We start from the raw sequence: 26,641 nt of genomic DNA on the forward strand, positions 1-26,641 counted from the left end.
ATTTTCCGAAAAATAAAATTCCGAAAATCTTATAAATGTAGAACATGCAAAAGAAATCTCTCCAGCGGGGAATCGAACCCCGGTCTCCCGCGTGACAGGCGGGGATACTGACCACTATACTACTGAAGATGTTGGAAGTGAGAATTTTCCAAAAAATAAAATAAAAAAAAACCTAATGAGCAAGCATTAATATATTTAAATGTCTAAATAGTTAAATTATCGTCGGATTTATTCACCGTTGCTGTTTAAATACGCTTAGTATTCATCCTTTGTAAAAATTAACTTAAAATGTAGAAAATGCAAAAGAAATCTCTCCAGCGGGGAATCGAACCCCGGTCTCCCGCGTGACAGGCGGGGATACTGACCACTATACTACTGAAGATGTTGGGAGGGGATTTTTTCTTAATATTCAAAACAGAATTTGAGAAAGTACAGTGTTACACATATCTGTGATTTTCTTAAATGTCCAAAGTATAGCATGTCCGGATTAAAATATGCTACATTTGGTGCAAGTGTAGGAAAAAATAAAATTATTTTATAAATCTTATTAAAGTGTGTGTGTGTATATATATATATATATATATATATATATATATATATATATATATATATATATATATACATTTTATTTATGTGACTGTTAATACAAGTATATTTTTTAATTTTCACATTGACATAATGTACTTTCTTGTATGGTTCACAAGTTTTTCATACAATCTAAATGAAATTTTCAGGAAAGTAGAACGTAATAACAATACAAACGGTAGTTTATATTCTCTAATTCCGTGATAAAGAACCATTCTATCTATTCATACAAACTCTTCATCTGATCTTAATAAGTCTTCTATTAACTTATAAACTTGAAAAGGCTGAATTATGTATTTATGTGGAAATTGTGACTGTTTGTGTTCATATTTGAATAACACATATTAAATAATCTAACATATCGCAAGCGTTCGTTGACTCTCTAACGTTTGTATTTTTGACTACACGGAAAGAATATTACAATAAAAATTACATAGAAATTCAGAATCAAAATTACCGTGCTAGCTACCGTGGTAACGTAGGGACGCCCCGCCATCTAGAGCACTTTTACTGCATCGGCACAGTAAAATTTTCGGTACTTTTTTTATTTTTCTCCATAGCCTCTATATTATGATATTTTGTTGTATACATGTTCGTGACGCATTCTTAACGTCGAATTATTGTTATATAAAAGGTTATTTGTATATGACACACTTTGAAGCAAGAAATTCGTTGGATTCAACGAGCGTAAATCAGGGTTAGATTTGGAGGTTATGGAAGCAGATGACGCTCATGGCCGCGCATGAATTTCCTTTGCAGCACGGTAAAAATTTTCGACATCAAAAAATATACAGTGCCGGTTCAGTTAAATTTATGGGGAGCAAGATAAATAATATCTTGGGTCAGATAAAAACTTTCGGAAAGACACGGCGACCCACGATTACCGTGCTATTCCGGCAATTTTTACTGAAAAATTCTTTCCGTGTATGAAATAAAACAAAATGTAAATATGAAAACCCAAGATATACTTGACCACGACTGCATAATTTCCATCAGTCATACCTGCTTGTATAAACAACTTGAAATTTTACAGTTCTTATTGAAGTGTCTGAATGTAGTGACGAGCATCGTGACTAGAACACTCTTATGGTTTTATTATTTCGGAAATTTTTAAGAGTATTAGGAGTATGAAACGACAGTATTTAGATTACAAAACAACAGTAAATTTTCTATTAGAAAACATTTAAGTATTACATATTTCGCCAACGGCCATACCACGCTGAACGTACTGGTTCTCGTCTGATCACCAAAGTCAAGCAGCGTTGGGCGCGGTTAGTACTTGGATGGGTGACCGCTTGGGAACCCCGCGTGCTGTTGGTACCTTATTTTTTGCTTTTAACAATCGGCATTTCATTTTTTTGTAGTAAAATTCATATTAGTTACATTGCAGAATTCACCTCAGTCCTAGAACACCAATACGTTTGTAAATATCTTTAGTTCTGATCATTCAAACTTTAGTCCAGGGCCTACGCAAAATAGAAAATATTTTGATAGAATTGGGAAAAATTATGTTTGATTCAATGTTCTACTGAAAACATTAACATTAAGAAAATAGAACAGTTTTTAAGATTAAGTACACTGTTCAGAATGCTTTTTAAATTGTAAATTAGCAATCTATGCCATCGAATTCGTTGTGTTAGGGAAGTGGTTTCGAGTGGGCGTACTTTAAACTTTATGATTTATTAACTGCTTTAGTTCAAATATCCTCTTGTGCTCTCTGCATCTAGGGATTATCTACTATGTGATATATTAAATTCATGGTGGATAATGTCGATAATAGCAAGCTGATTGCGCTGAAAAATTTTCCCGGTTGATTAATGATGATGATGTATTAAAGCACAATAAATTTCACAAATACGTCATCTGAATAATTCATAATATCTAGTGAAGCTGTACTTGGCTTTTAGAGTACAACGATTTATCTGATATTTACGCTAATAATTACCGTTTTATCCTCGCCGCATTTTGTCATTACGTATTTGTCATGCACAGCTAACCACGACATGGAAGGGTTGGGTATAAGCCGTCGCATCGAACGCTCAAAAGGAAAGCAACTTGACGTCTCCTCCATCGAACGCAAAAAAGCAAAGCTCCGCATTAAAGACTTTCGAATACGACGATAAGAATAGATAAACGTCGTCTCGTTTTCGTGAATATGCTATTTGTCGCTTTTTTACATAATAGAATATCCAAGTGTTTGCTACTAAATAAATTACTAAAAATAATCGTGATGATATTCAGTGAAATTCTTCTTTTTAATTTCAACATAATATGTAACTCAATTAGCCATGTTTTAGCGTGAAATGCACTTTCACCTTCAACATTTTTTTATTCCCGCAAAAATCCTCCATCCATTTAGCCCATAAATCCAATATTAATAGAACTGGTTAGCGCGCACCTCCAAGCATTTCAATCGTATTTAATTATTCGAGGTCCCAGTAAAGCATTTCTGCATTGTTACTTGCATAAAGCTTTTAAGTGACTTTTCTCTTGCCTTCCAATCTAAAAATTATTTGATCGCATCAACTACCGAATAATTTTATAAAACAAAAACATGTTTCATTGCTATTAAATGTATTTCGAAAAATATTTCGTTGATTATTCCGAAGCGATAACACGCTGTCTTTCCAAAAAAAATACGAAAGCTTTCTCCTTCGAGAAAGCCAAAAGTATAAATTCATTGTATTTATGCCGTCGTCCACTTAGGGTAAACTCACCGTAAAACGTATCACACCGCCAAAGTAATGCCGTAATAGGCGAAATGCGTGTTCCGTAGCGACGTGTAGACTCTTGTCATCGTCACGGCTACTGCGCCTACCGTCGAAGAAAGTATTCCGTTGACACCGCCACGTCAAGTGTCCCTCGTAATCTCGAAGCATCTTTCGTCCTGTCGCTGTTCTCCTTACGTTCATCAAAATCGCACGCGGCGAGTTGACGTGCGTTATTATGTGGCATAGAAAATTACCCGATCACGGTGGAAATGTACTTTTAAGTTTCTTTGATGGTTTGGAGTCTACCAGATGGTGTATGAGTTGAGAATTCACAGAAGTAAATTTATTTTGACAAGTTTACGAGCTGGTTTAGCATGAAGTGTAAATTGTGATAGTGACATAGACTAGCATAACATGTGATTAACTTTACTACTTGATTGTGTTTATCTTTTTGAGCTAGATGGTAAATACATGTTATTTGTTTTATCAATGGTTATGAAATCTATGTACATAAACTGCTTATGAATAAGCGCATGTGAAAGCAATCATTCCCTATAAACTAATAAATTAGGTACTTTTAATAAAAGAATTTTGAACTATTGCTTATTTACGCCTCTGTCTAGATATTGAAAAAATCACATCACGAGTTTTGATGAATTGCCAATTGCGATAGCTCTTAAAAATCGATCTTAATTAATATTTGGCGTGCTCCCTCGACTTTCTATAGATGAATTTCGTTAGATAAGCTGGCTTTAGCTGTTTTTCCTATCTTAACGACTTACTCATTACAGCACGCGAGTGCGACGACCCAAAAGCGCGTCGGAGCAGAATTAGCGATTTTAGCTACTATCTTTTCTTTACAGCTATTCGGGTCATTGCGAATTTTTGCGATATGCCGATGATAAGCATCCGCTAACGTGTCACTTTCGCTGTCAATGGTAATGCATTGTCGCGCGCGCAAAAAAAAAATTATTTCCAAACCAGTGTCCTCAAAAAAGTCTACTTCTTAACTGGGAAAAACAAAAGATTGCATCGGCCGGGAATCGAACCCGGGCCGCCCGCGTGGCAGGCGAGCATTCTACCACTGAACCACCGATGCTTGATATTCAAAGTTCATAACACTCTATATGTTCTAGTTGGCTAGACTACTTATTCATACTTCAAAATCCACGTATGCCATGAGCGTTTGTTTGTCCAATATATAATTTTTATATTTATTATTCAGCAAAATTCGCTTATCTGGATAAAGAATACCGGTGTTTAATCCTGAAAAGACACAGTGAAAATAAGTAATTAGCGACGATCTTACTTTCGTTAGTGTATTCTTCGTGCTCTGGTAGTTCTCAATGTCGAATTCACTCTTGTACGATTTCGTAACACCCGTATAAGAGATGTGATTACGATCGCCATCTTTTAAAAAGCGACGAATAATTATCGATCAAGAAAACACGATACACACACTATCATGTTCTGTTTGTACTCTCATTGTAATTCTAATCAAAACAAAAAGCCACTATTTCCTGCGTTTACTTTTTCGTGGTCGTTAAAGAAACTTTGTAACGCATGTAAATTACCTACTGGTTTTTTTCGACGATATAGGCATAAGAGAAATAATTATATGTGATTGTAAAAAGGCAAGAACTGGGCCATACTAGGCAGCGGGTCGTGTATACTATGTTGCATTACAATTAACAAGTAAAAGTGAACCTCGCGGCGTTTGATCTTTCGTGCTAAACTGTCTCGCGCGAGTTTTAGGCTTGGTTATTTTTCACAAATTTGGGAGATAGAATTTAGTGATTACAGATTCAGCTCAATTCCACGTGGATACGTTCATCAGTAATAAATTCACGATACCGATCGAGATTTTTCTTTCTTTATGACGACGATTTCTTAGCTAATTATACGTTCAAATTGAATCGTTTCTTCGACGCTATAATTTCATTGCCACGAAACTCGCTTGATTGAATGACTAAAAATGTGTAACTCTCGGAACCGCAATCAACTCAGTAATAGTCTTGCTAATGCTGCATCACTCTCAAAACACGCTCGAACCCATTTCGCTGAAATTGGAGAACGACATCCGAAGAGGGATCTTGATCGATAAAAAATCCTCAGTCATACATAGAAATAAAAACAGCCTAAACTATTTTCCCCTCGTCTGCGAATCTTACACGAATCTACATAGAATCATCTACCTATTTTCACCTGCGGACGCTGAATTACTCCCGAGCTCTCATCCTCCCCCGGTAGTTTCTCGCTTTCTCTCGCCGAGCGCTTCGTAATTACTCGAAAGAGAGAGGACGCAGGGCGAACCTTCGCGTCCGCGGCTCTTAAACCGGGACGTAAAAGGGGAACGATATGTGTGTGTGCCTATCCGTTTGCCTAGTAGTACGAGTGGAATTCGCGAGCTCCGTTCTCCGGAACGTCTCTCTTTCTCTCTCACTCGCGCTCATTACGGCACGACGTTATTACAGTTATTAGAAATGCGAAACGCTCCACGCGCGAGCGAGCCGCCGATCCGCTTCGCGTATCTTTATGGTATGACTCTGATGCGCGAGAGTGAGTCTCTCTCTATGCGGAGGTCGGATATGTATACGTGTGGTAGGATGTAGACACGAGTGCGGCTAGTTCTACGGTGTTGCTGCTGCGACGGAAGAGTTCGGTTTCTATCTGCGTGAATCGGTGCTTTGTTCGTTCGCGCGGAGAGCTAGCGACGGGGAAAAAGTAAAAGTGGGTAAAAGTGGGCCGGAGTTCGCAGAATATCGGATGTGTTTGTCTTGTTTGATCGAGGAAACATCGTATGTTTGATTTGAATTATTTGAATGCTTGAATGATAATGACGGATTACGTTCGTGTTTCTGTTATCAGGAAGTTCGTTTCCTCATCCGACTTCGAAAGCTCCAGCATAAATTTTGCTACTACAACAAAAAGTACTATAGGCTACATCTCGAACATGTATCCTACTATAAACCCAGAAAAGCGATTTCTCCGTAAAGACTCAATCGTCACGTATCTTGAATTAATCGTCGACATTAAGATATCAGTGGCATTTATTGCGCAGTAAAGCGAGGATTCGCGCGTCGGGAGAAAGTAGCCGATTGATACGAACTCGACTCGCGAGGTCATAACGGAGAGACTCTGGCGATGCGTTCTTAATTGCAGTCCTCGCGAACGCTTTTTATTCTTCGTTTTCCAGCTGCGCGTGCGTTACGCGGTCGAGTGCATAGATCGAGTTATGCGCACTTTCATCGACCCTCGGCTGCTGCTTATTAGTCGAACTCAGATTATTATTAGGTTCCTCGTATGCGCATATGCGATGTTACGAGGAAGCGCGAGATGCCTATCTCGAGAATCCGCTCGTGTCGGAAGCTACTCGGGGCTGCGTTGATTATATCATCCGTCGAGAAAAGTATGCAGACAAAACTGGATTTCTGCGGGGGGGGGGGGGGGGATTAATAAGGTTTTGACGCGGACATATTAACACGGTGTATTTGTAAATGAGGTTGGACCCTCGTGTTCCTCGTTCGAAGGAGGAAATCGTTTAAGGAATTTTAAATTGTAAGCAGAGTGTAATTAATGAGCTTCTCGGGTTTCTCTTATTCAGCTTTATTCGTATCAGGCGTACTTATGCTCGAGAAGCGAATCGAGAATATTAATGCTCAAGTGTAAGTAGACTCCGTTTTCGGGTATCATCGCGATGCAACGGCGTGTTTTCTAGCGCCACATCGGTGAACTAATTTATTCGGGTTGAAGAGTATAAATGCATTGACGTCACGAAGAAGAAAAAACATCGTCGTCGTTCCACATAAAGTAATGTCCCGCGATTTCACATTATTAACCCAATTACCATGCGATATCGCAACAACGGCTGCCTTTAAGAGAAAAAACTCGCTCCCAGAGCCAATTATCGCTGAATCCACGGATTTATGCATCCTCCGCGCGCCGTGCATACGTGCGGATTTTTAATAATTCCTGAAGGCGCAAGAGAAAAAACATTTTACAAAACTCGGCGTGGCCGTATACTTCGAGTTTGATAGAATTAAAGGAAGTCGATGCAGTCGCACGAGATTGAATTCCCCGAGAGCAAAACCACGTCGAACCGAATAACCTCGAAGCTTTCCCGCCAAGTAAATCTGCTATTCTTTTCGATCGCATCACTTAGGATGCTTCACTTCATTACGTTTCTATGCTCTATCTTTCTCTCGCTCTCTTCCTGGTTTTCGCTCCATCTTCCTCTCGCGCTTGCGTGCATCTCCAATTTCTATCCCCTTATCTTCCGGCCGTGGCCCTGGAAAACTCGATTGTGTCCTCTCTCGGTCGCGGACTTGGAAAAGCGAGAGAAAGAGAGGGAGAGAGAGGGAGAAGAGGGATTCGCTAAATCAAGAAACGCGATCCCGCATACGCAATTACGCTAAACGACATTTGAACTCGCGTGCAAGCGCAATAGAAACGTGTTTCTCTTTCTACTCGTTAGGAATTACATTTGCTCGGAGCGACTGAGTTTTCCTCTGTCACGAGCGCAATATTGTTATGACTTTGAAATATCAAGAGCGATTGAAGTTTTTAATTTATGGTACTTTTTTAAATAATAATAATAATAAGTTAAGTTATTAAAAAATGAACTCACTAAGAAAAAAAGCGCCTTCTTTAAGGTCAATCCATGCACCATCAGAGAAGTGCATTCCCCTCGAAGTAGAGGAGGCGTCAAGTTCAGGGTCCGCGCGCTGCCTCGAGGCTCGTAGCCGCCTGAGTTACGTAAGACGTTGACAGGCGGCTACTCAGTACAGGCGCCTGGCTCTGACCCCGGCGCCGGCGTTGCCGCAGGCCCTGAACGATCTTCCGCGCTGTTCTCGACTCGAGCCACGTCGCCCGAGGCTACTGTCTTGTACCGCTACTGCCCGGTGTCGACGATGAATGAAGCTGCTGCTATTAATCGCGATGAGAAGCGAGGATCGAGATCTCTGCCTTGAACTTGCGACTTGGTATACGTCTTAAAGGATCATCCATTGTTTTAAAAATATAAAGAAGCTGATGACCGCGAGAAACTTTCTTCGAGAATGGAAATCCGATCCATTATACCCCAACGTCACAAACCCACAGCAGGTGCGTACCTATCAATCCTAATAACGTTACAAACTACCCGATCTATCAATTATCCTCGGTATAGCCGGCGTAGAAAAAGCCTCAGCCATATTCTAGTTTATAACGCGCAGCCACAGGCGCACGTCGTTACATTACACGCCGACGTTTAGTCGCCGCAGCGACTAATAATAATGACGCCATTATAGCGTTTTATTATTGTCCGGCAGTCAGCGGACAGCCGTAAAATTAGCGATAGTAAACAGTTCTCCTCTCTCTTTTCCGCTGAAAATAATGAAAAACAGAGCGTGTAGCAGGCTCGTAAAACAATTCTTCTCGAGCATCGGTCAGCGCAGATATAACTCGCTCGCAATCGTCGATCGTTGTGCAATCGCGCATCTCTTCTGAGTGTAATACCGCGGAAGAAGTCCGTAACGCGTGCTATTCACTTGTGCAACGCGAATTAATTAACTCATTTCTAGCTGAATGAATTGCCGCTGCGCGCGCTAGTCCGTTATATAGCTATCTCCGCTTCTTTTTGCCGGACTCGAGCTATTAAGTATATAGCGTTAGATATTACACGATGGCTTATAAATGTGGGAACACGTGTTGCGAAAATTTTAACGTCTCGAGAGTGCATTTTTTATATTTTACGCCGCGATATTTTTCCGTGCCGCTTTACACTTCGAATTATGCTTCCGGAGGAATTTTTCCGGTAGCGTTATTGTAAATATTTTTCTCTGAAATAATGCAGCGTGGCGGGCGCGGAAGATCACGCGGCCCGACGTAAAGTCGATAATCCCCGTCTGCTTTTCGAAGCCCGCGCGCTTCTGAAAAATCAATGCGACTTAAATTTTAAACCCTGGTAATATTCCGTGCATGTACATACAGCATCCCGGAATACATCCGAAAATAGACGTCAAACCCCCCCCCCCCTCTCTCGCTTATCTTTTTTCCATCGCTTACAGCTTGTAAAATAATTCAGCTGCGCATCGAGAACAAAAATCGCCAAAAAAAGCCCTCCCGGTACATCGCTCGCGAGGACTATAGCGTCGGAAAATTTAACAACAAAGCACTAAAATTTTCCAATTTAGCCCGAGGAGAGAGAGAGAGAGAGAGAGAGAGAGAGATACGAGGTGGAAGCAGCGGCTCCTTTTAATTTCAGCCTCAAACAGTTTTAGTGCCTTTTAACCCCCGCGAATCCCCTTAAACTTTAAAAGCGCCTTCCCTCTTTCTCTCGCTTCGAAAAAGTCCTCTCTTGCCTCTCTCATTGTAAAATAAATTCGCAGCAAACTCCCTGAGGTGGAAATTACGTTCGCGCGCGCACACACACGTCCGGGCGTTTTACAGCGACATCGCTCATGAACGAGCTGCCAGGGAAACTCGTATACCCCTTCCCCTCCCACTTCTCCTCGTATGTGCAGCGCAGACGAGGGAGAGTTATACAGTCGAAGAAAGACGGAGGAGATCCTCGCTTGCTGCTGTAGTATTGCCGAGACGTGTGTATACGCGTGTACAGACACGGAGTCATGAAAGTTGAATTTCGCCGCCGCGTTCGCGCGCGAATGACGCTTTAGAAATTTCTAAAATATCTCACTCGGATTCTGTGCATGTGTAAGTGCGCCGGTGTCTATGCCTTAGTCGTACGACTGTGTGTGAGTGACAAGTAAAACTCAAATGCCAGGGAATTCTAGTGTCCGACTAGACGTCATCTCCTGGCTGCTCGCGAGAAAATGGAATATCGGCGTCCCTCCCCCCCAAGCTCTAAATGCTCGCCCCTTCGCGCGGGAGCTTTAAAGAGGAGCTTCGAGCGTCGGCCGCGTGCACCTTTTCTCTTCTACTTTCGGATTTCGCGAGAACGCTCGTATACTGATTTTGTGGGGCCTTCCATTACCCGGTCTCCCGCTACAATGGGATGCTTCTTCGACTCCGGGATATGTTGTTGTGAGCAGCGCTGCTTTGTTTCGGAGGGTTGCGAGTAGGTCTCTTTGAGAAAACGGGAGAATAGATGCGGGAATCGTTGCATTGTAAGTCCGAGAGTGGTGCGCCAGGATTTTTCCAACAATCGAGTAATCTTCCGTTTATAGCTTTTAAACTCGTTCGCCCTGCTCAATCCTCCGCCTGATATAGTAATTTCGAATCAGCCATTATAGCGATGCGGTTTTCTCTTCGTGTCAAATCAACCGGGGAAAAATAACGTGACCCCGTATTTCCTCTGGAACAAGCAACGACAACGACCAGGTCGTATGCGTACGCAGCAAAAGGAAAAAGGAAACAGGAATCATTGAAAATCGCTCAGCTCATAGCCGCAGCGAACCAATCAACATCATCGTTCAGACTTCCTCCGAGCTAATTCCCCCAAGGAAAGCTCGGATCAGTCACTCCGTCATTCGAGTGTATCTCGCAGGGGTGGCCCACCCCCTTCGCTCGACAATGATCCTCGACTCTCTGCCGTTTTTCCCTCGACTACACGCGTGAGAGCCTAAATAAACCTATGCCTCCCCAGTTGCGCTAATAACCCGCTATTATCGCGGCTATATAACTCAGCCAATCAGCGGGTACGGTTTATTGGCTTCTAATTGATTACAAATGACGCTTTGATTGGCCCTCTCGATCTCCCCCGCACATGCGAGAGAGAAAGATGCTCTCTTTTCCTCTTTTTCCGCGGCGAACCCGACGTTGCTGACGTTGTTATTCCTGCTAATACCACTTTGAATTCCGGGAACGCGTACGCGCGAGCCGAGCTCCATAATCGAAATAATCGACGCAGGAGGCTAAAACATATTATACCGAGAGCTGACTCTCTTAAAAATACGCGCTTATTTTCGTAGTAGATCGAGAGGATGTATCGGATATTTGCCGACGAATAAATCGTACTCGCGAGCGGGAGAGTTGCCTCGAGTGCTCGGGTTTTATTGTCGATGATTTTCTGATACACGTTGTCGAAGAAAAATTCCGATCGACACAGGGTAAATTCTGTTGCAATTTTATCGTCTACGAATGAATTTTCGAGATATGAATTATTTGTATGATTATAAAATGTAAAAATAGCATGACTCGATCTGTCTTCCATCTGCTATCGTTAAAATTGATTAGCTTTGACGTTCGAAAAAAACTACGCACACACGTCTGTCATGATGATCTCGCTGAATTTTTAATGCACACAGGCGTCAACGAAAATTTTTCGAGCCCGGGGCACTTGAAAATTCAAGGAAATAAATGCCCGCGCCAAATGAAGTTTCGCAAAATGAACGTCGCGGTGCGAGGATTACGCTATAAAATATTCCGTTTGCAACGCGGCATCGGCTTCATTTGATGATGATTCTCGATGACAGTGTGCCATTTGCGTCGTTAATTCGTCGGAGCGACCTCAAAAAGCTTTCCCGTCGCTGCTGCTGTTTCGCAATGTAGAGGGACCCTTTGCGCGTATGTCAAAGCGACGCGCTTGTAATTTATTTAATGCGCGAACTTGGCGGTAATGGCAAAAATCATCGAGTCTTAAGCGGCGAAATGCATTCGGATGGCATTGACGGATACACAGTGGATTCTACAACGTTTCGAATTGACGTTACCGATGATTGAAATGTTTATGCTGAATGACGTTGCTCCCGTATGCAGCAGACGATTATTCGGATTGGTATGCGCCTCGAATAATAAAAATAACGATAAAATTCATCAGAAACGATCGATCTTCGCCTAGAACAAACGAACCGTCATCAGAATTCTCATCCCCAATTAACGATCGAGCTCCTCTCTGCAGTCATCCCATCGAGTAATCCACTCGTGAATGCAAAGGTTACAGAGCCTCTACCCTCCAGCTCCATTCCTGCAGCAGCAAAATTAACCGTCATCCCGGTGCGTACAGCGTCCTTTTACCTCCCCCTGTATACAGTCAATCCGACGCAATTAACGAGCCAGTGGAATCCGGCGGCAAAACCCGATTTATCTAAATATCTAATCAACGATGATCAGCTCTTCTCATGCGCCGATCGGATCCGTCATCGCACGCACACACACACAGGGCTGCCACTAGCACGCAATCAGACGGGCGCATCGATTATGCACGCATAGCCGAGCGTCACTTTGACGATCGCGAGTGTGTACCACACACGACTTCGGAAACTACAGGGTATAGGTACTGCAAGCGAAGACAAGGGCGACCATGCGCTATACGCTCCGTTGTCTTTGTACGATGAGAAGAGAGCTGTGCAATGATAAACGAGCTGGACTCTGTGCTCGTGTATTTATCAACGCTTGCTGAACTGAAGATTGCGGTTGCTTTGAGGCTTATAATAGAATCGAGTCGATTTTATGATTGCTATTGTTTCCATCAACGCCGGTGGCTTGGGTAGCAAATGCCAACCAACGAAATTATCATACCGTCTTATCACTGATGGTTTCATTCTTTGCGATCTTTTCTGATCTCATTATTCCTCAACGGCACAGACCCTCAATAACGAGCGATAATTCAACGCAACAATGCACGAAACGTTTCAATCTCTGCACCCACAACAATAGTACAGCCCGCGCGTAGCTCGGATATCCTTGAACCCAATAACCGGATCAGCGCTGCTAATATCCTTAATATTTCCCAACTGACAAGCAGCCACTCACCGTCCTGTTCACTATTCCCGCGCTGAGTCCTTGCGCGACACGCTGTCCGAGCGTCTGCAAGTCCTGCTGTCTTTTGCTCGACCTTCGCGGCTGGCACCATGGAAACGACCTTTCTCACGATTCGGCGTGCGAAAGAGAAAGGATACACGAGTTTTCAGGGCAATTTTTTGTTCTCCGCTATAGCGCGGTGATCAAATTAGGCTAAGCTAGATTATGTCACGCTCCTTAAATTTTGACGAGATGCAATGAAGCGTAATTTTTTTATTATACGTAGAAGCTCGTTGCTGCAGAATAGAAATTATAATTGTCGACCGTTATTATGTAACGCAAATAAATCTTAAAGAAACGAGAGCAGCAGTACAGTGTCGGCAGGATTCTTCATCAAACTAGCAATTTAACCATGATATCGCGAGACAGTCCTAGATTAAAACAGCGCTCACTTACAGAGTCGTCGTAAATTACACTGCGCGTCTGTGTGTTTAGAGACGGTAACCGGTGTATAATACCATATACGACGTCGTCGGCAGGATTAAAAGCAGCTGGCTGTAGTGGGACTAATGAGAGCTGCCTGAGAGGAAGTAACCCGAAGGGCTGCTGTGCTCCAGTTTCGTTGCGAGACGCATATACTTCTACTCTTTTTTGCAATTGCTCTTTATTATATGCGAACGTGCTTTGAATTTGGGTGAACGGAGTGCAGGTCCACTGGTTAATTAAATGCTCTCCGTCAGCGTCAAAACGAGACAGGAAGTTTATGCTTAGAACGGAAGAAATTCACGGTTTAATAATTTAACGATTTCCAGTTAAACGTTGGAGATATTGCGCTCGATATGCGCACCGGTCGAAAGAAACTGTTTTACATTACGGAAAATCACGCGATTCCGAGCACACGCGGAATAAATTAAATGCTCGATGTTTACACGACGCCGCGTAAAAAGGGGCTCGACTGAAATGTTATTCCAGCTGAATGAGTCTCCGCATACCGGTACACACCCATGAATTTGAAAAACTTCCTATGGCACTCATCTCTCCTTCTACAGCATCTATCGTCGCAACGGCTGCTGCACTGCTACTTCAGATCAAAGGCGGTGGAACTAATGCAACGGCGTCTCCAACTATCCGCGCCGTAGCCGCGATTCGATTAACGCCAGCTATACGCGCCCGTCATCCCGCATTGCACTTACTCTATGTAACGCGTTGCCCTTTTGCGGCGATGCGCCTACTTGCGCGCGGAGAAGTGCCGCGGTCGAGGCGACGCCGCTTTTGCAGTGGTTGCACGGAGAGATTAGTCTTTCTTGGTGGAAATTCGGCTGTGGGTTTGGCTAGTCGCATGTTTACAGTCGCGAGAGAGCGCGGACTTTCGTTTCATCGGAGAAAGTCGTGATCTAATCCAGTTTGATTTTTCACCGCTCGAGCGACAGTCAAGATTATAAAATGAAAAAAAGCATCGAGTTTTACAATCTGGAGCGAACGCCCTGGTAGAAAATTAACGGTTCGAATTTGCTAAGACCTTTAGACTTAGCTAACTGTTTTAACGGTTGCCAAGCTAAAATTTAACAAAAAATGTGGCTTAGGAACCGCTAAGTTTCCAAGATGTCTGCCGGAGGCTAATTTGAGGTTACGAGGTTAGGATAACCACCAGCTAAATGAATCAATTTAATTTTATTAATATTTCAATTTTTTACATTTAATATAGTCCGGTTCTACTATCTGAACAAGGTTTGTATTATACGCATGCACTGCACTTCATTTCACTTAACCGTACCAAGTCATGAACTGTTATTTCATAATGTCATGCTGTCTGATCAAATAAAATAAATAGAAATTGTTTGTATTAGCAAACTAAATAGTGCAAAATGCCTTATTCAACAAGACTAAACTGAAAAAGAACCCATTCAAATATTGATTGTGGTTTCGAGTACATAAGATAAGAATTTCATATTTTTCTTGGCATCAGTGATTTTTGACCAAAATCTCAAATCAGTCAATTAAAGTAATAACATAATAAAGATTATTGATGTGCACTCTTTTTGGAAATGCGAAGAGCTGATTAATAAGTTCAAGCAATCTTTATTGTATTATTACTTTAATTGACTGATTTGAATGGGTTCTTTTTTAGTTTAGTTTTATTGAACAAGGCATTTTGCACTATTTAGTTTGCTAATACAAACAATTTCTATTTATTTTATTTGATCAGACAGCATGACATTATGAAATAACAGTGCATGACTTGGTACGGTCAAGTGAAATGAAGTGCAGTGCATGCGTATCATACGAACCTTGTTCAGATAGTAGAATAGGACTAAATTAAATGTAAAAAATTGAAATATTAATAAAATTAAATTGATTCATTTAGCTGGTGGTTATCCTAACCTCTTAACCTATCTAGATACAACTTAAATATATTATCTAAAAATTGTTACATGTCCTTTGCATATCCTAACCTTTTTTCAATTATAATCAATCATATAGGTAAATTTATATTTATTAATAAAAGTTTTAACCTGACAATTGTATACGTATGGCTAGTAAACTGAATTTAAGCAAATTAACTGCAAGGAGCTGTGCATAAGCTTCTACTACAGTAAGTGGTTATTTAGCGGTTTTCTAAGCGGTTCATTGGCGTTATTGGTTAAATAAACCATTGCTAAGCCATTGAACCGTTGACATTTCTACCAGGGCGTCGATCGATTTTAGTAAAACACCGAGCGATACATCAAACGGGACTGTGCCATGCACTCACGAGACGCTCGGAAGTTATCACCGAGCCGCAAAGCCAAAGCCCGTATAGTATCCACTCTTATGCCCAAAGTACATTCACCAACCAAGTTGTGCAGTAAGTTGGTTATAGCGTCTTACAGCTCGCTCACCGGAGCAAAGCTGCTCTCGTCGACTAATGGAAAAGTTCATTAGCAGCCGATAACGAATCCGATCTCTCGTATAACACTATAATACCGCATCAGCATCGAAGGCTATTATATGTACGCGCGCGGCTACGTTCATATATACGTTAACTGCCTATTCTCCGAGGCGTTGCTCGCGTGAGGCATCGATAAAACCGCTTGAAAAACTCGCGCAGTACGCGTCATTGGGTAATTGGACATTCTAAACCCCGACGTCATTAATCATCTCGCGGAGTTCTCGCGCTCGCGGTAAATCATCCAATTAATTAAGCGCTGGAGAGAGAAAGACACTCCTCTTTTTTTCTTTTTCAATATCGACCTCGTAAGCGTGCGCGCGTAGTAAACTTTCTCTCTCTCTCTTTCTGGGCATTGTGTTCGCTCGAGGAGAAATATCGCGCCTCTCTGCAAACCCTACAACTGCTCGTTCTGCTGTACACTACTGCAGCGGAACGGAAAAAAAAGGAACGACCCTTTGAAAAAGCGAGCCGGAGATTCCGGCTGGAGTAAAACGAGAAGAGAGGGGAAATCTCGCGAGTCGCAGGGAACACGAGATATCTGGAGTAATTCTAGTCGAATGCGCGTGTACGCCAACTTGCCTGATAATTTCTTCCATCGCGCGCTAGAGAGAGTGAGCAGGTAACGCGACACTCGAGCAGCGAGAACTTTTTAACGAGAAAAAGCGCGACGAGCGCGGGCGCGTGTGTACATAATCGCGAGCGAGGGATGCGCGGAATTATGTTGGACGGGAAAGTTCGGCGTAATTTTTCTTCCGACGGATGCCGGCGGTGGGCTTTTTTCGTTTTCAGAAGCGAACTCGTTAAGAGGGTAACCGACTAACTAGGTTTTAATCCCTAGTCCGAAGTGGCGCGGAATGAAGCTCCTTCGCGGGAGAGCGCGCTACTAATTCGATTTGCGAGTTGCGCTTGTTATTGTTGTCGGTGTGGAGAGAGAAAAAAGACTCCAAGGAGAAGGGATGTGGCTGGGTCCTGAGCTTCGCGTTGGTTTGATATCTTTTTTTCGAGGTTGTTGTATATTGCAATATGTTCGAAGGATGAAACAGAAAAATTTTAAATTATTCCGCACAGGAGGAACTCAATATGAAGCGACGAATCCAAAGCGAAATTATAATTATTAAGCGAGCCGATCAGCGGCCGCTGTTGCTTTTCTCCTATATAATCATCGACAGTCCGCGGTAATTCATTAAATCAACGTACACACGCGCATACTACAAAATTATTCGACAATTTTACAATGCGTTCGGACGGTCTCGCCCGATTTTCCTAAATTATCCTCTCGCACGAATTTCAATTTCAGACAGCTTTTCAAACGTCGGCCGCAAATAATCTTGCCGGGTTTTAATGCGATATATTGCGCGCGCACAAACGCAGCGACAGAGAGAGAGAGAGAGAGAGAGAGAGAGAGAGAGAGAGAGAGAGAGAGAGAGAGAGAGAGAGAGCGTGGACACGCAAACCTAATTATTAATATTGATATCATTGTTATTATCGTCATTAATATTGCAGATATGGATAAGCCCGAGAGCAGAAAGAGAGAGGGTATGGGAGTTATTAATTATTAAAATTATTGAGAAATTTCACGTATTAAATTTGTAAAATATACGTGTATGGTTGTCGCGTAGGTAATGATGACAACGCGCGTATTGCCCAAGGGACTCGCTTTGATCTCGACGCTGTATCCGTTGTGTTTTCGGCCGAGCGCGAGAGAGTGGGCGTCGATTACAAAAACGTCCGAATCGAAAACGCGTTTCGAGAGCGCCCGGGCGGATTCCCTTTGAAATTTTACGATATTCGTGCACGCATTCTCGTGTACTAAAACGATAGTGTAATTAGTCTCTTCCCTCCGCTCTAGAGCGTTATTATTGTTATTATTATTGTCATTATCGTCGTTATCATTGTTATTATCTTCGAAATACAATAAGCCCGTTATATACTGAGCGGTCGAATGCAAAGGCTACAGCGATTATAATGACTACGTTCGTTGTGGATTGATCTTTTTTTGTGTGAATATTGTTGTATTCATATAATCGCCGTTCCAGCTGTAAGCCTGCATAACTTAGTCCTATGGTTTATTCAATCTTCAAGAAAGTTCATTGATGCAAGATTCGCAAACTTCTCTTGCTGGGCTAGGCTGTTTTCTCAAACACGTCGAGAGACGTTTTGAAAATTAACGTTGATGCTCGGGAATTTGTTTTTTTTTAGCTACTTTCTGATTTTCTGAGCTTGTGCGATCAAAGAACTATAATCAACAACGCCAAAAGCCTCGAAAAAAACGAATGAAAATCCAAGCTGAACCCGATATCCCGTCAACTGCTGGCTTCAAATCTCATGCCCCCATAAAACTGCACGCGCATAGAGCCCGCTTTCGCGCACATGTACGCGCGCATACCTTGACCAGGCTCTACTCCCACCCTCCTGTTCGAACAAACAGCATAATATCGAGCAACGCATTTATTTCACGCTGCACAGAGGGAGAGGGCTGGGGGGGGGGAGAGAAATCCATCCCACGCGCACCTCCTCCTCTGCGCGCAAATTACGAGCGCCGCGGCAATAAAGTCCAAACAAGCGGGAGGCCACGTGTGCAAACAATCGTGCTCATTTCCCCGGCCGGAATTATTGGCCCCCGGGCTCGCACACACGCGCGCCGCGAGAATTCCGGAAAATCGCGCTCGCGCAGCGAGATTAGCGGGGACGGACGTGCGGAGCCGCTGCTCTGACTCCTGTTGCTGCGCGAATCCGAGAGATGGTCGGGTATGGGAGGGGCGAGTAGATCCTCTGCACTAGGGGACTGGTGCCGATACTGAAATGTGGGTTAGGGGATATGCAATTTGTTTTAGATCATGGCGAATGCAGTTGCTAGATTTTCTTGGAGGATATGATTTGCTTTTAAATTCTGATAGTACTTTTAAAACGACTATAGGGATCATAATAATGGAGCTCCGATGCGTCGATGTGCGGGTTGCAGCTTAGTCCCCTCAGACAAGCTCTCGCCTTGGAGGTGGTCTTAGGGTGAGCTGGTCTTAGGGTCGCAGTAATTATGCAGCAGCATCGCTGGTGGTAGAACGAGTCCCGCGACAAAGCGGTCTGCTGAGAGGCGCGTGGATATGTCGGAGGCGATGTAGATGCACGGGTGTGGGGGATTAGAGGAGCCGGGGCTCGAGACGCGATTGCATTACCGAGGGCGAGTCGAGGTGTATATAGGTGTTTCTGCGTTTATTAGCCCTTTAGCGGAGCTTTGGGTGGTTTTACCCATGGAGATTGAGCGTAAGCGATATAGCGAATAACATTACGACGTGGATGCGAAACATTGATTTTGAATTATAATATTTAACTCGGATCTGACGAACAATATCATTTATTATTTATTTTTAAATTTGTATTAAAAAATAGCCTGACTAACCACCTTTTTTTTTCTATTTCTGTTCCAGGTAAGTCCAGTCCGACCACTAAAAACGTCAATCCGATCCACCGACGGGTGAGTTCTGAAAAACAATCTACCACACATTTTTCGACCCCCGCAATGTTTACCAATAAGCGGCCAAATTTACACCTCGCTGCTTCGGCGTACATTCCCCACCCGACGCAAAAAAAAGGGAATATAAAAATAAATAAACCCCGTTCCTTCGGCGATATTTCGCGGGTGTGTATAAAAGCCGCAAAACGAGCGGAGCTGAGCTTTCTGCGCCTGGACCGCGCGAGTGTACTGCCGCGGCGATATGACGGAGCGCATTCATTATTTACACGAGAGCTCGCTCGCTCGCGCGACTGCAAATACCTCGAGAGTTAACCCTTTGGGTGAAACGGATAGCGCTCTGCGGACGTCGAAATTCCATCTGGTCTGGTTAACGGATTGATACGCGGTTAAAGCGAAATGGACGATGTGGAGATCGTCCGATGAATTGAAACGGAGAGTCGTAATTGTTTTGCCCTGAGAGTTTGTGTTGAAGAGTGATGTTGACTCCGAACGATGATTTTTAAGAAATCGTGTTTGAAGGTATTTTCCATCTTCAATATTACTTTTTATAATAGGCTGATGCTCTTAGCCGGACGTTTTCTAATGAAAACACGACTTCATGCAAATTTAATCCTACGCCCCAGCTCTTAGATGTAAAAAAGTTCTAACGGCTTATTCCGCCTTAAATTACGAAAGTTTATGTTGACGCTATCCCAGCGGGATAATCTCATTGCTTGTAACGCCTCTTTAAATACGCTTTTAAATTGAACGATAACATTGAGTTTGCCTGCGATAGATTAAATTTTCATTTGATTGACAAAATATCTTTAATGCGTTGAATGATGCGGTTGAAATTAATCGTTACCCTATTTTTTTTTTCGCAATTTCGATCGATTATGATTATATATTCGTATATAATAAAAGAACTTCTCATATCAGCACAAACGTTTTGATATGCAGGCATGGAAATTCCGTTGATAAGAACGGCGTTTTATCCAGTTCTTTGCGTCTTCTATTCCGCCACTTTTCCTTGTACAAAGAGAGGGAGAGAGATTGAGTGACGCACACATCGCCTTTCGCTGCCAGAATAATGCCTGTAGCGACTTCTAATCGCTTTCTCGCTCTTTCTTGGCCTGGCTCGTGTTGCGAAATCTACCATCGCGAACTTTTTCGATCCATTTTCATTTTTCGTTATGCAGCCGCGCACAGTTTCGAGTTATATACGCATTTCTAGAAAGCGTTTTGAAGAAGGCGTGGTTCCGTAGTCGACTTATTAATACACGTCGGCAGCTCTCGAAAGGAACAAAGTGTGTAAAACGCGGATTTGCGATGTATCCAATCGCAAGCGTAGTTTTCCCGTTGCATTATTCATGGTTCCAGGCGCGATTAATGGGTAACTAAATTCTAAGCGCGATCCAGTTTTCTACTTTTTCCTAATTCTAAGCGTGTAGAAATCAGACTATGCGGCGTCGGCTATCTCGTGCACACGTATCGATATCGTCGGATCACGCGTGTAACTTTCAATTAACACATCGATCGGAAATCGCCCCGTATACCGAGTTCACAGGAATGCAAAAAAGAACTTTGAGTGCAAGTCGAACGCTTCCTTAGCGTCGCGAAAATAAATTCCAAACCGCAGGAATTCAATATCAAGTATACGGTCGATCGTTCGTGTATAATTAGGAGCGTCGACGACGATGTCGAAAGCGCTGGCGCAATTAATGCGGGGGGAAAACACGCTCGCTCTTGCATGCACGTAATTAATAGGAAGAAAGAGAGAGAGAGAGAGAGAGAGAGAGAGAGATCGCGGGGCGACGAATAGAGTGACATTATAAAACGAGAGCGGAAAGGGTTCAAGTCGACACGGTAATGGAGAGATCGAGCGAGAGTTGTAAGAGCGTGTTGTGTGTGCGGATGACGTTAAATGGCTTTTTATTGGCGCGAATACTTCATTTTTTTCAGTTTGCCGTGGGTATATCGTTCGCGTGCTTAATTAATAGCGGTTTACACGGGAGACAGGTGGCTTTTTTTTAATTGAACCCTCATTGCCTCGAGAGGCTGGTGGTTATTTTTGTTCGCGCGATTTTCACGCGCGAGAGAAAAGAATCGAAAGGTCAACATCTCTGTTATTCATGTTTATCAGTTGTTTGGGCACTAATTAGGCTAAATTTTGAACAAGCGCACGAGAATCAAAACAAACCAGACGAAAAGCTTGTATGACTTTCATTTTAACTTAGCAATTACGAGTCGACTATTGTCGAGGCATAACTCGTCCTTCGCCCGGTGTATTTTCCGGTATTAAGGCCAAACCACAGCGAGATAAATACTAGTGCTTCGTAGATCTCTCGTTCATCGGTGGTGTGTGTATGTGTGTAGAGAGCGTCGCCCGATTTACACAGAGTGTAATAATGTGGGGCATATATGAACAGGACGGGAATCTTGTAAATCCAACAGAGAGAATTTCCTCCGAGCGATTCACGCGCGAGCGATCTTTACTGTAAAGTTTGCATTGCGGTAAGTAAAAGTTGTCGAGCTTTTTGTTGATTTACTAGAATCGTTATTCCCTCTCTATCTCGCTCTCCTATCGCTACTCCGCCACCGCAGCGTATACATAACGACGTGTTTACTTTTAGTTTGATAGAATTTACCGTTTAATTTCGTCTGTGTGTATATATTCTACGCTGTGAACGATCGAAAATTTTCCCCGGCCTCCGCGCAAATTTTGCGTATCTCTCCGTCATTATTTGGCTACGCCTCAGTGTGAAGAATCAGACAGGAACTGAAAAAATAAATAAATAAGGACGAACGCTTGGACAAAGAAAAAGATTGGATTACAATGTTTGAGTTGACGAATTTACCCGTTATAATTACTGCAAACGCCCATTGTTGCTATCACCACCGTTATCTTTCCTAGCATCTCGAAACCGTAAACAAGCTATCACAGCAGGAATGCAAAAGTGTCGCTAGCTAACTTTGGAATTCATACGCTGAATGGCAAGCAAGTTGTCAGTGTTTCGATTCTGCTGCTGCTGCTGTGCTGATAAATGTCAGTACAGCTTTAGGCGCGCTTAATGAGAATTTTCATAAGCTTTGGGAAATCCATCGTCTACGTAATCGCATTTTATGGATATTTTTTCATTGCATTTTAATCTAATCTGATTTATATGCATTGCTTAAGCAAATAACTTCTATCGCTTGAAGTTATTCTGTCTAAGATATCTACCAAAAGGAAGCTAAAATGGAACATCTATCTATGAAACGCGCTATAGTATTAGTGCTGTTTATTATTGTTTCACACACATCAAATTCAATTAAGGTATTTATAACGTAATTAAAAATGAATGATCATGATCAAAGTGTAACGCTATTACAGGTCGACAAAAGTAAATTTGATGCTATAAAAAAATCGCGATCTGTAAAGACAAGTATGCAAAGCAAAAGATTCGGGAAGTCTATAATCGTACCACCTATCCCACCAGTACCACCGATGCCATTTATTTTAACAGAAGAAAGAATTAAGGAATCATATCATGATAAATCGTCGAAATTGATGAATAAATTCAAGAGAAAACAAAATTTGCCTACTCGTCTAGGTACAACATCGGTAAGAAATATAAACTTTTAATTTTATATATTCTCATCGTTTATAAATTTGTTTTCTTTTCTGTATGTATTACAGACCATAATTTTTCCAAGCACAATCTCACAAGCTACAACGACAGTGAGTTTTCAATTGACTTTAACACTATGTAATTTATCATAAATTAATTAACTAATTTCATACAACAGACACTGAGGCCTATAACCACGACTCAACAAGTTATAACAACAGTAAGCAGTTTTTACAAAAACTTTCGTTTTTTTTTTATACATCCACACAGATGAATCCTTGAGACCTTAAAAGGCACGTTTGTTTCCCAAACATCCGGGCCAACCGTTCTCAGTAATAACTTTATTAATATCTGAACCACTTATACATGCGAAAGATCAGCAAAAGCTTCAAAGATAACGCGTATCGGAATTTTAAATGCTTCGGGAAATCTATCATCTGCGTAATAACATTTTATAGATATTTTTACATTGCACTTTAATCTAATCTGATTTATATATATTACTTAAGCAAATAGTTTGTATCAGTTAGAGTCATTCTGTCTGGAATAGCTACTAAAAGAAAGCTAAAATGAGGCATCTTCCAATTAATCTTGCAATAGTATTAATATTGTTTATTTTTGCTTTACACGCATCAAATTCAATAGAGGTATTTATAAAGTGTGATGTAGAAGTAGTTGGTGAAAAATGAAGCATTATGCTAAAAAATATTGATATTTATGTGACGCTATTACAGAAAAGTGAATGTGATTCTATAGAAAGGCTAAGATTTGTAAACACAAATATGCAAATCAAAACATTCAATAACTCTCTAATTATACCACCGATTCCACCACTGCCACCGGGTCCATCTGTTTTAGAAGGCATAATCAACAATTCACGGTATAATAAATCGAAATTTAGGTACACGTACACTATGCTGAAACGAAAGAAAGATGAATTGATGGATAAGTTTAGGAGAAAACCCGATCTGCCTGCTTATCAATGTACAAAATTAGTGAGAATTTTGTATTTGATTTCTAACAAACTTTCATTTATCATCGATTTGTTTATTCGCTCTTTATTTAATGTAGCATTTTATAATTTATTATGAATGATACTTATATATTTGTGTAATAGATATTGGAGACTTCAACTACGACTCAGCGAAGTATAACGTCGCCATCGGTAAACATTTTAAACTCTTAACTTTATACTGCCTAATTTTTCTATAATTTTTTTTTTAATTTTTATTGTTCATTTTATATAACAGATTGAAATTCCTCCAATCATATATCCACAAATTACAACAACGGTGAGAGTTTTACCTTCAATATGTAACTTTCTTTGATTTAGTATGAATTCATTTGTTTATTTCGTGCCATAGTCGTTGAGACCTGCAACTACAACTCTGGTAAGAAGTTTTCATTAAGTATAGCCTGCCTTCATTGATTATTTTAAATAATGTATTTGTTTTTGTAATAGATATTGGGGACTTCGACTACGACTCAGCGAAGTATAACATCTCCATCGGTGAACATTTTAAACTCTTAACTTTATACTGCCTAATTTTTCTATAATTTTTTTATTAATTTTTTTTTTGTTCATTTTATATAACAGATTGAAATTCCTCCAATAATATATCCACAAATTACAACAACGGTGAGAGTTTTGCGAGTTTTTTACCTTCTTTGATTTATCATAAATTTATTTGTTTAATTTATGCAATAGACTTTGAGACCTATAATTACAACTCAACTCGCTGCACCTACGGTAAAAAGTTTTTCATTAAATGTAACATGCTCTAAATTATTATAAATTTTTATTGAATTCCAGTAATAAATGGTACTTTATTATTTTCATAGAGTACCCTGTACCCTTTAACAACAACTGAGCGAGATTTAGCATTGGTAAGAATTTTAAAAATAATTTGCGTTGTTTAAATTAATTTATTACAAACCTGTTATTATTGTCTAACAGGGGTCGGATTCTGATGGCTTTGGAAAACTGATAGTCGGTCTCCTTACTGCTGGGACTCTTGTTCTTTTTGTTTACTATTTATTATGGCAGATAACATTTACGGTACCATTTATATTGTTTGTACCGAAATTTCCGGTTGGCGGACCACCGCCTCGACTGCCTGGAACTCTTAAACCGCCTACTAATCGAACTCCAAAACCGTCTGATAATGATGATGGCGATAAAAGCGACGATTCTGATGAAGAAGATGAAGACTGTGAAAAATCAAAAGACAAAAAGTCGAAAGATGAGTGCGAAAAGAAAAAGAAAAAAAGTAAGCATATTTCATTTTTCAATAGTAGCATGACTCATGAATTCATGAAAATTTATTTTAATATTCTCTTTTTCCAGGAAATCCTTGCAAAATAAATATAAAAAAAATTAGCGACGACTATCCTCTTATCATCCAACACACTGATCACTCAAAATTCCTGTACCCTCAATCGAAAGGCAAAATCGTTTTACAGCCTGATGATAAAATAACCTTCGGTTGCAACAGTGCTGACACTTATTCCTGCAAAAACATAACCATCATCGAGAACGTAGTAAGCTACGCAGAGAGCACCATATCATCGATGAGCTGCTCATTATCCGCCGCGAAGATACATTCGAAGATACAATTCCTACAGGGCTACTTCGGTAAGAAAAGCCAATACCAAAAATTCCAAATCGGACTGTCCTACGGCAGAAACTTTGTACCCACGATAACTGGCTACTACAACGCTGCGTTAGAGAGCACAGCTTTCGTGAGAAGTACACTCTCTAGCGCCATTGGCTACAAACAGAAAAAACCACCACAGCGAGAGCTCCAACAAGACTTGCTCGCGTGGTCACCCGATGTTTACAGCCTGTCTTCACAGCAAGATACCTTCAGCCAGCTGCTCTTGTGTCACGGTAATTCTACGCACAAAGGCGATTGCAGTTACGTTAACAGAGGTTCTTATCTGGAGCCTGCTCTGCTGACACCAGCTTCGCACTTCGTCTATACTCGCGCTGCTGCAACCGCCCACTACTACATGAACTCCGCTCCTATGTGGAATACCATCAAGTATGGAAACTGGGACAAGATTGAAAAACACGTCCAGCGAATGGCTTCGAGCTTGAAGAAGGATCTGATCGTTATCACTGGGGTGTACGGACAGTTAAGGCTGCCGGATTACGGTGGCTTGTACAAAGACATCTTCATGGAGACCGACTATGACGAGTGCAGCAAAAGCATCGTCGTGCCGCAGTACTTCTGGAAACTGGTCTATGATCCCGCAAGTGTTAACGGCAAACCGAGCGGTATCGTCTATGTTACTGTGAACAATCCATTCATGGACTCCAAAAACTACTATAAAATTTGTCAAAACCCAGGACAATCGGTGAACGGCGAATCGCCCGCTTGGTGGAAGCCCAATTCATTCAAATCAGGATTTAGTTACGTATGCGCTGTGGATGACTTTATTTTGACCACTCGTTTAGACCTAGTCGACAGACTGTCGTAAGTGTTGCTGACTACTGTGTTCTGTTGTCGATTGTATGTAGTATCAGTTTGTTGACGAGTGTTGATTAAACTTTACAAATAAGCACACATCAATACTTATTCATTTGATTACCTCCACATCGTCACATAAGTACCATACGAAAAATTAGCGTAGCAGAAACGTGCGCCAAAAACACGCGCGAATCATAATT

The 26,641-nt window shown here is 41.5% G+C and overlaps 2 protein-coding genes and 4 non-coding genes across 8 annotated transcripts in view; 3 read left to right on the forward strand and 3 right to left on the reverse strand.

The window, feature by feature from the left end:
* LOC100678249 (RING finger protein 17) overlaps nucleotides 1–26,641 on the forward strand; it is a 191,401-nt gene that overhangs the window by 53,491 nt on the left and 111,269 nt on the right. The gene's annotated exons all lie outside the window — the stretch shown is intronic.
* TRNAD-GUC lies at nucleotides 58–129 on the reverse strand. Its single transcript has one exon. It is a non-coding gene; the product is annotated as a tRNA-Asp (tRNA).
* Nucleotides 311–382, reverse strand: TRNAD-GUC. The gene has a single exon. It is a non-coding gene; the product is annotated as a tRNA-Asp (tRNA).
* Nucleotides 1,787–1,905, forward strand: LOC116416046. The gene has a single exon (XR_004226553.1). It is a non-coding gene; the product is annotated as a 5S ribosomal RNA (ribosomal RNA).
* On the reverse strand, nucleotides 4,325–4,395 carry TRNAG-GCC. The gene has a single exon. It is a non-coding gene; the product is annotated as a tRNA-Gly (tRNA).
* LOC100678309 lies at nucleotides 22,345–26,537 on the forward strand. 3 transcript variants are annotated; one of them, XM_008214862.4, is made up of 13 exons: nucleotides 22,345–22,673; nucleotides 22,731–22,961; nucleotides 23,037–23,078; nucleotides 23,147–23,188; nucleotides 24,086–24,133; nucleotides 24,219–24,260; nucleotides 24,333–24,359; nucleotides 24,431–24,478; nucleotides 24,566–24,607; nucleotides 24,677–24,718; nucleotides 24,811–24,855; nucleotides 24,926–25,238; nucleotides 25,316–26,537. In XM_008214862.4, the coding sequence occupies exons 1-13, from the start codon at nucleotides 22,596–22,598 to the stop codon at nucleotides 26,449–26,451; spliced, it is 2,136 nt and encodes a 711-aa protein (XP_008213084.2). In that variant the 5' UTR covers nucleotides 22,345–22,595; the 3' UTR covers nucleotides 26,452–26,537. The 3 variants fall into 3 exon arrangements, with proteins under 3 accessions (XP_008213084.2, XP_031777601.1, XP_016845716.1); XM_016990227.2 differs by lacking the exons at nucleotides 22,345–22,673; nucleotides 22,731–22,961; nucleotides 23,037–23,078; nucleotides 23,147–23,188 and adding exons at nucleotides 23,481–23,615; nucleotides 23,703–23,963; XM_031921741.1 differs by lacking the exons at nucleotides 24,333–24,359; nucleotides 24,431–24,478; nucleotides 24,566–24,607 and having other exon boundaries at nucleotides 22,400–22,673.

This window comes from Nasonia vitripennis, chromosome 1, assembly GCF_009193385.2.
Source record: "Nasonia vitripennis strain AsymCx chromosome 1, Nvit_psr_1.1, whole genome shotgun sequence".
Classification (NCBI taxonomy): Eukaryota; Metazoa; Arthropoda; class Insecta; order Hymenoptera; family Pteromalidae; genus Nasonia; species Nasonia vitripennis.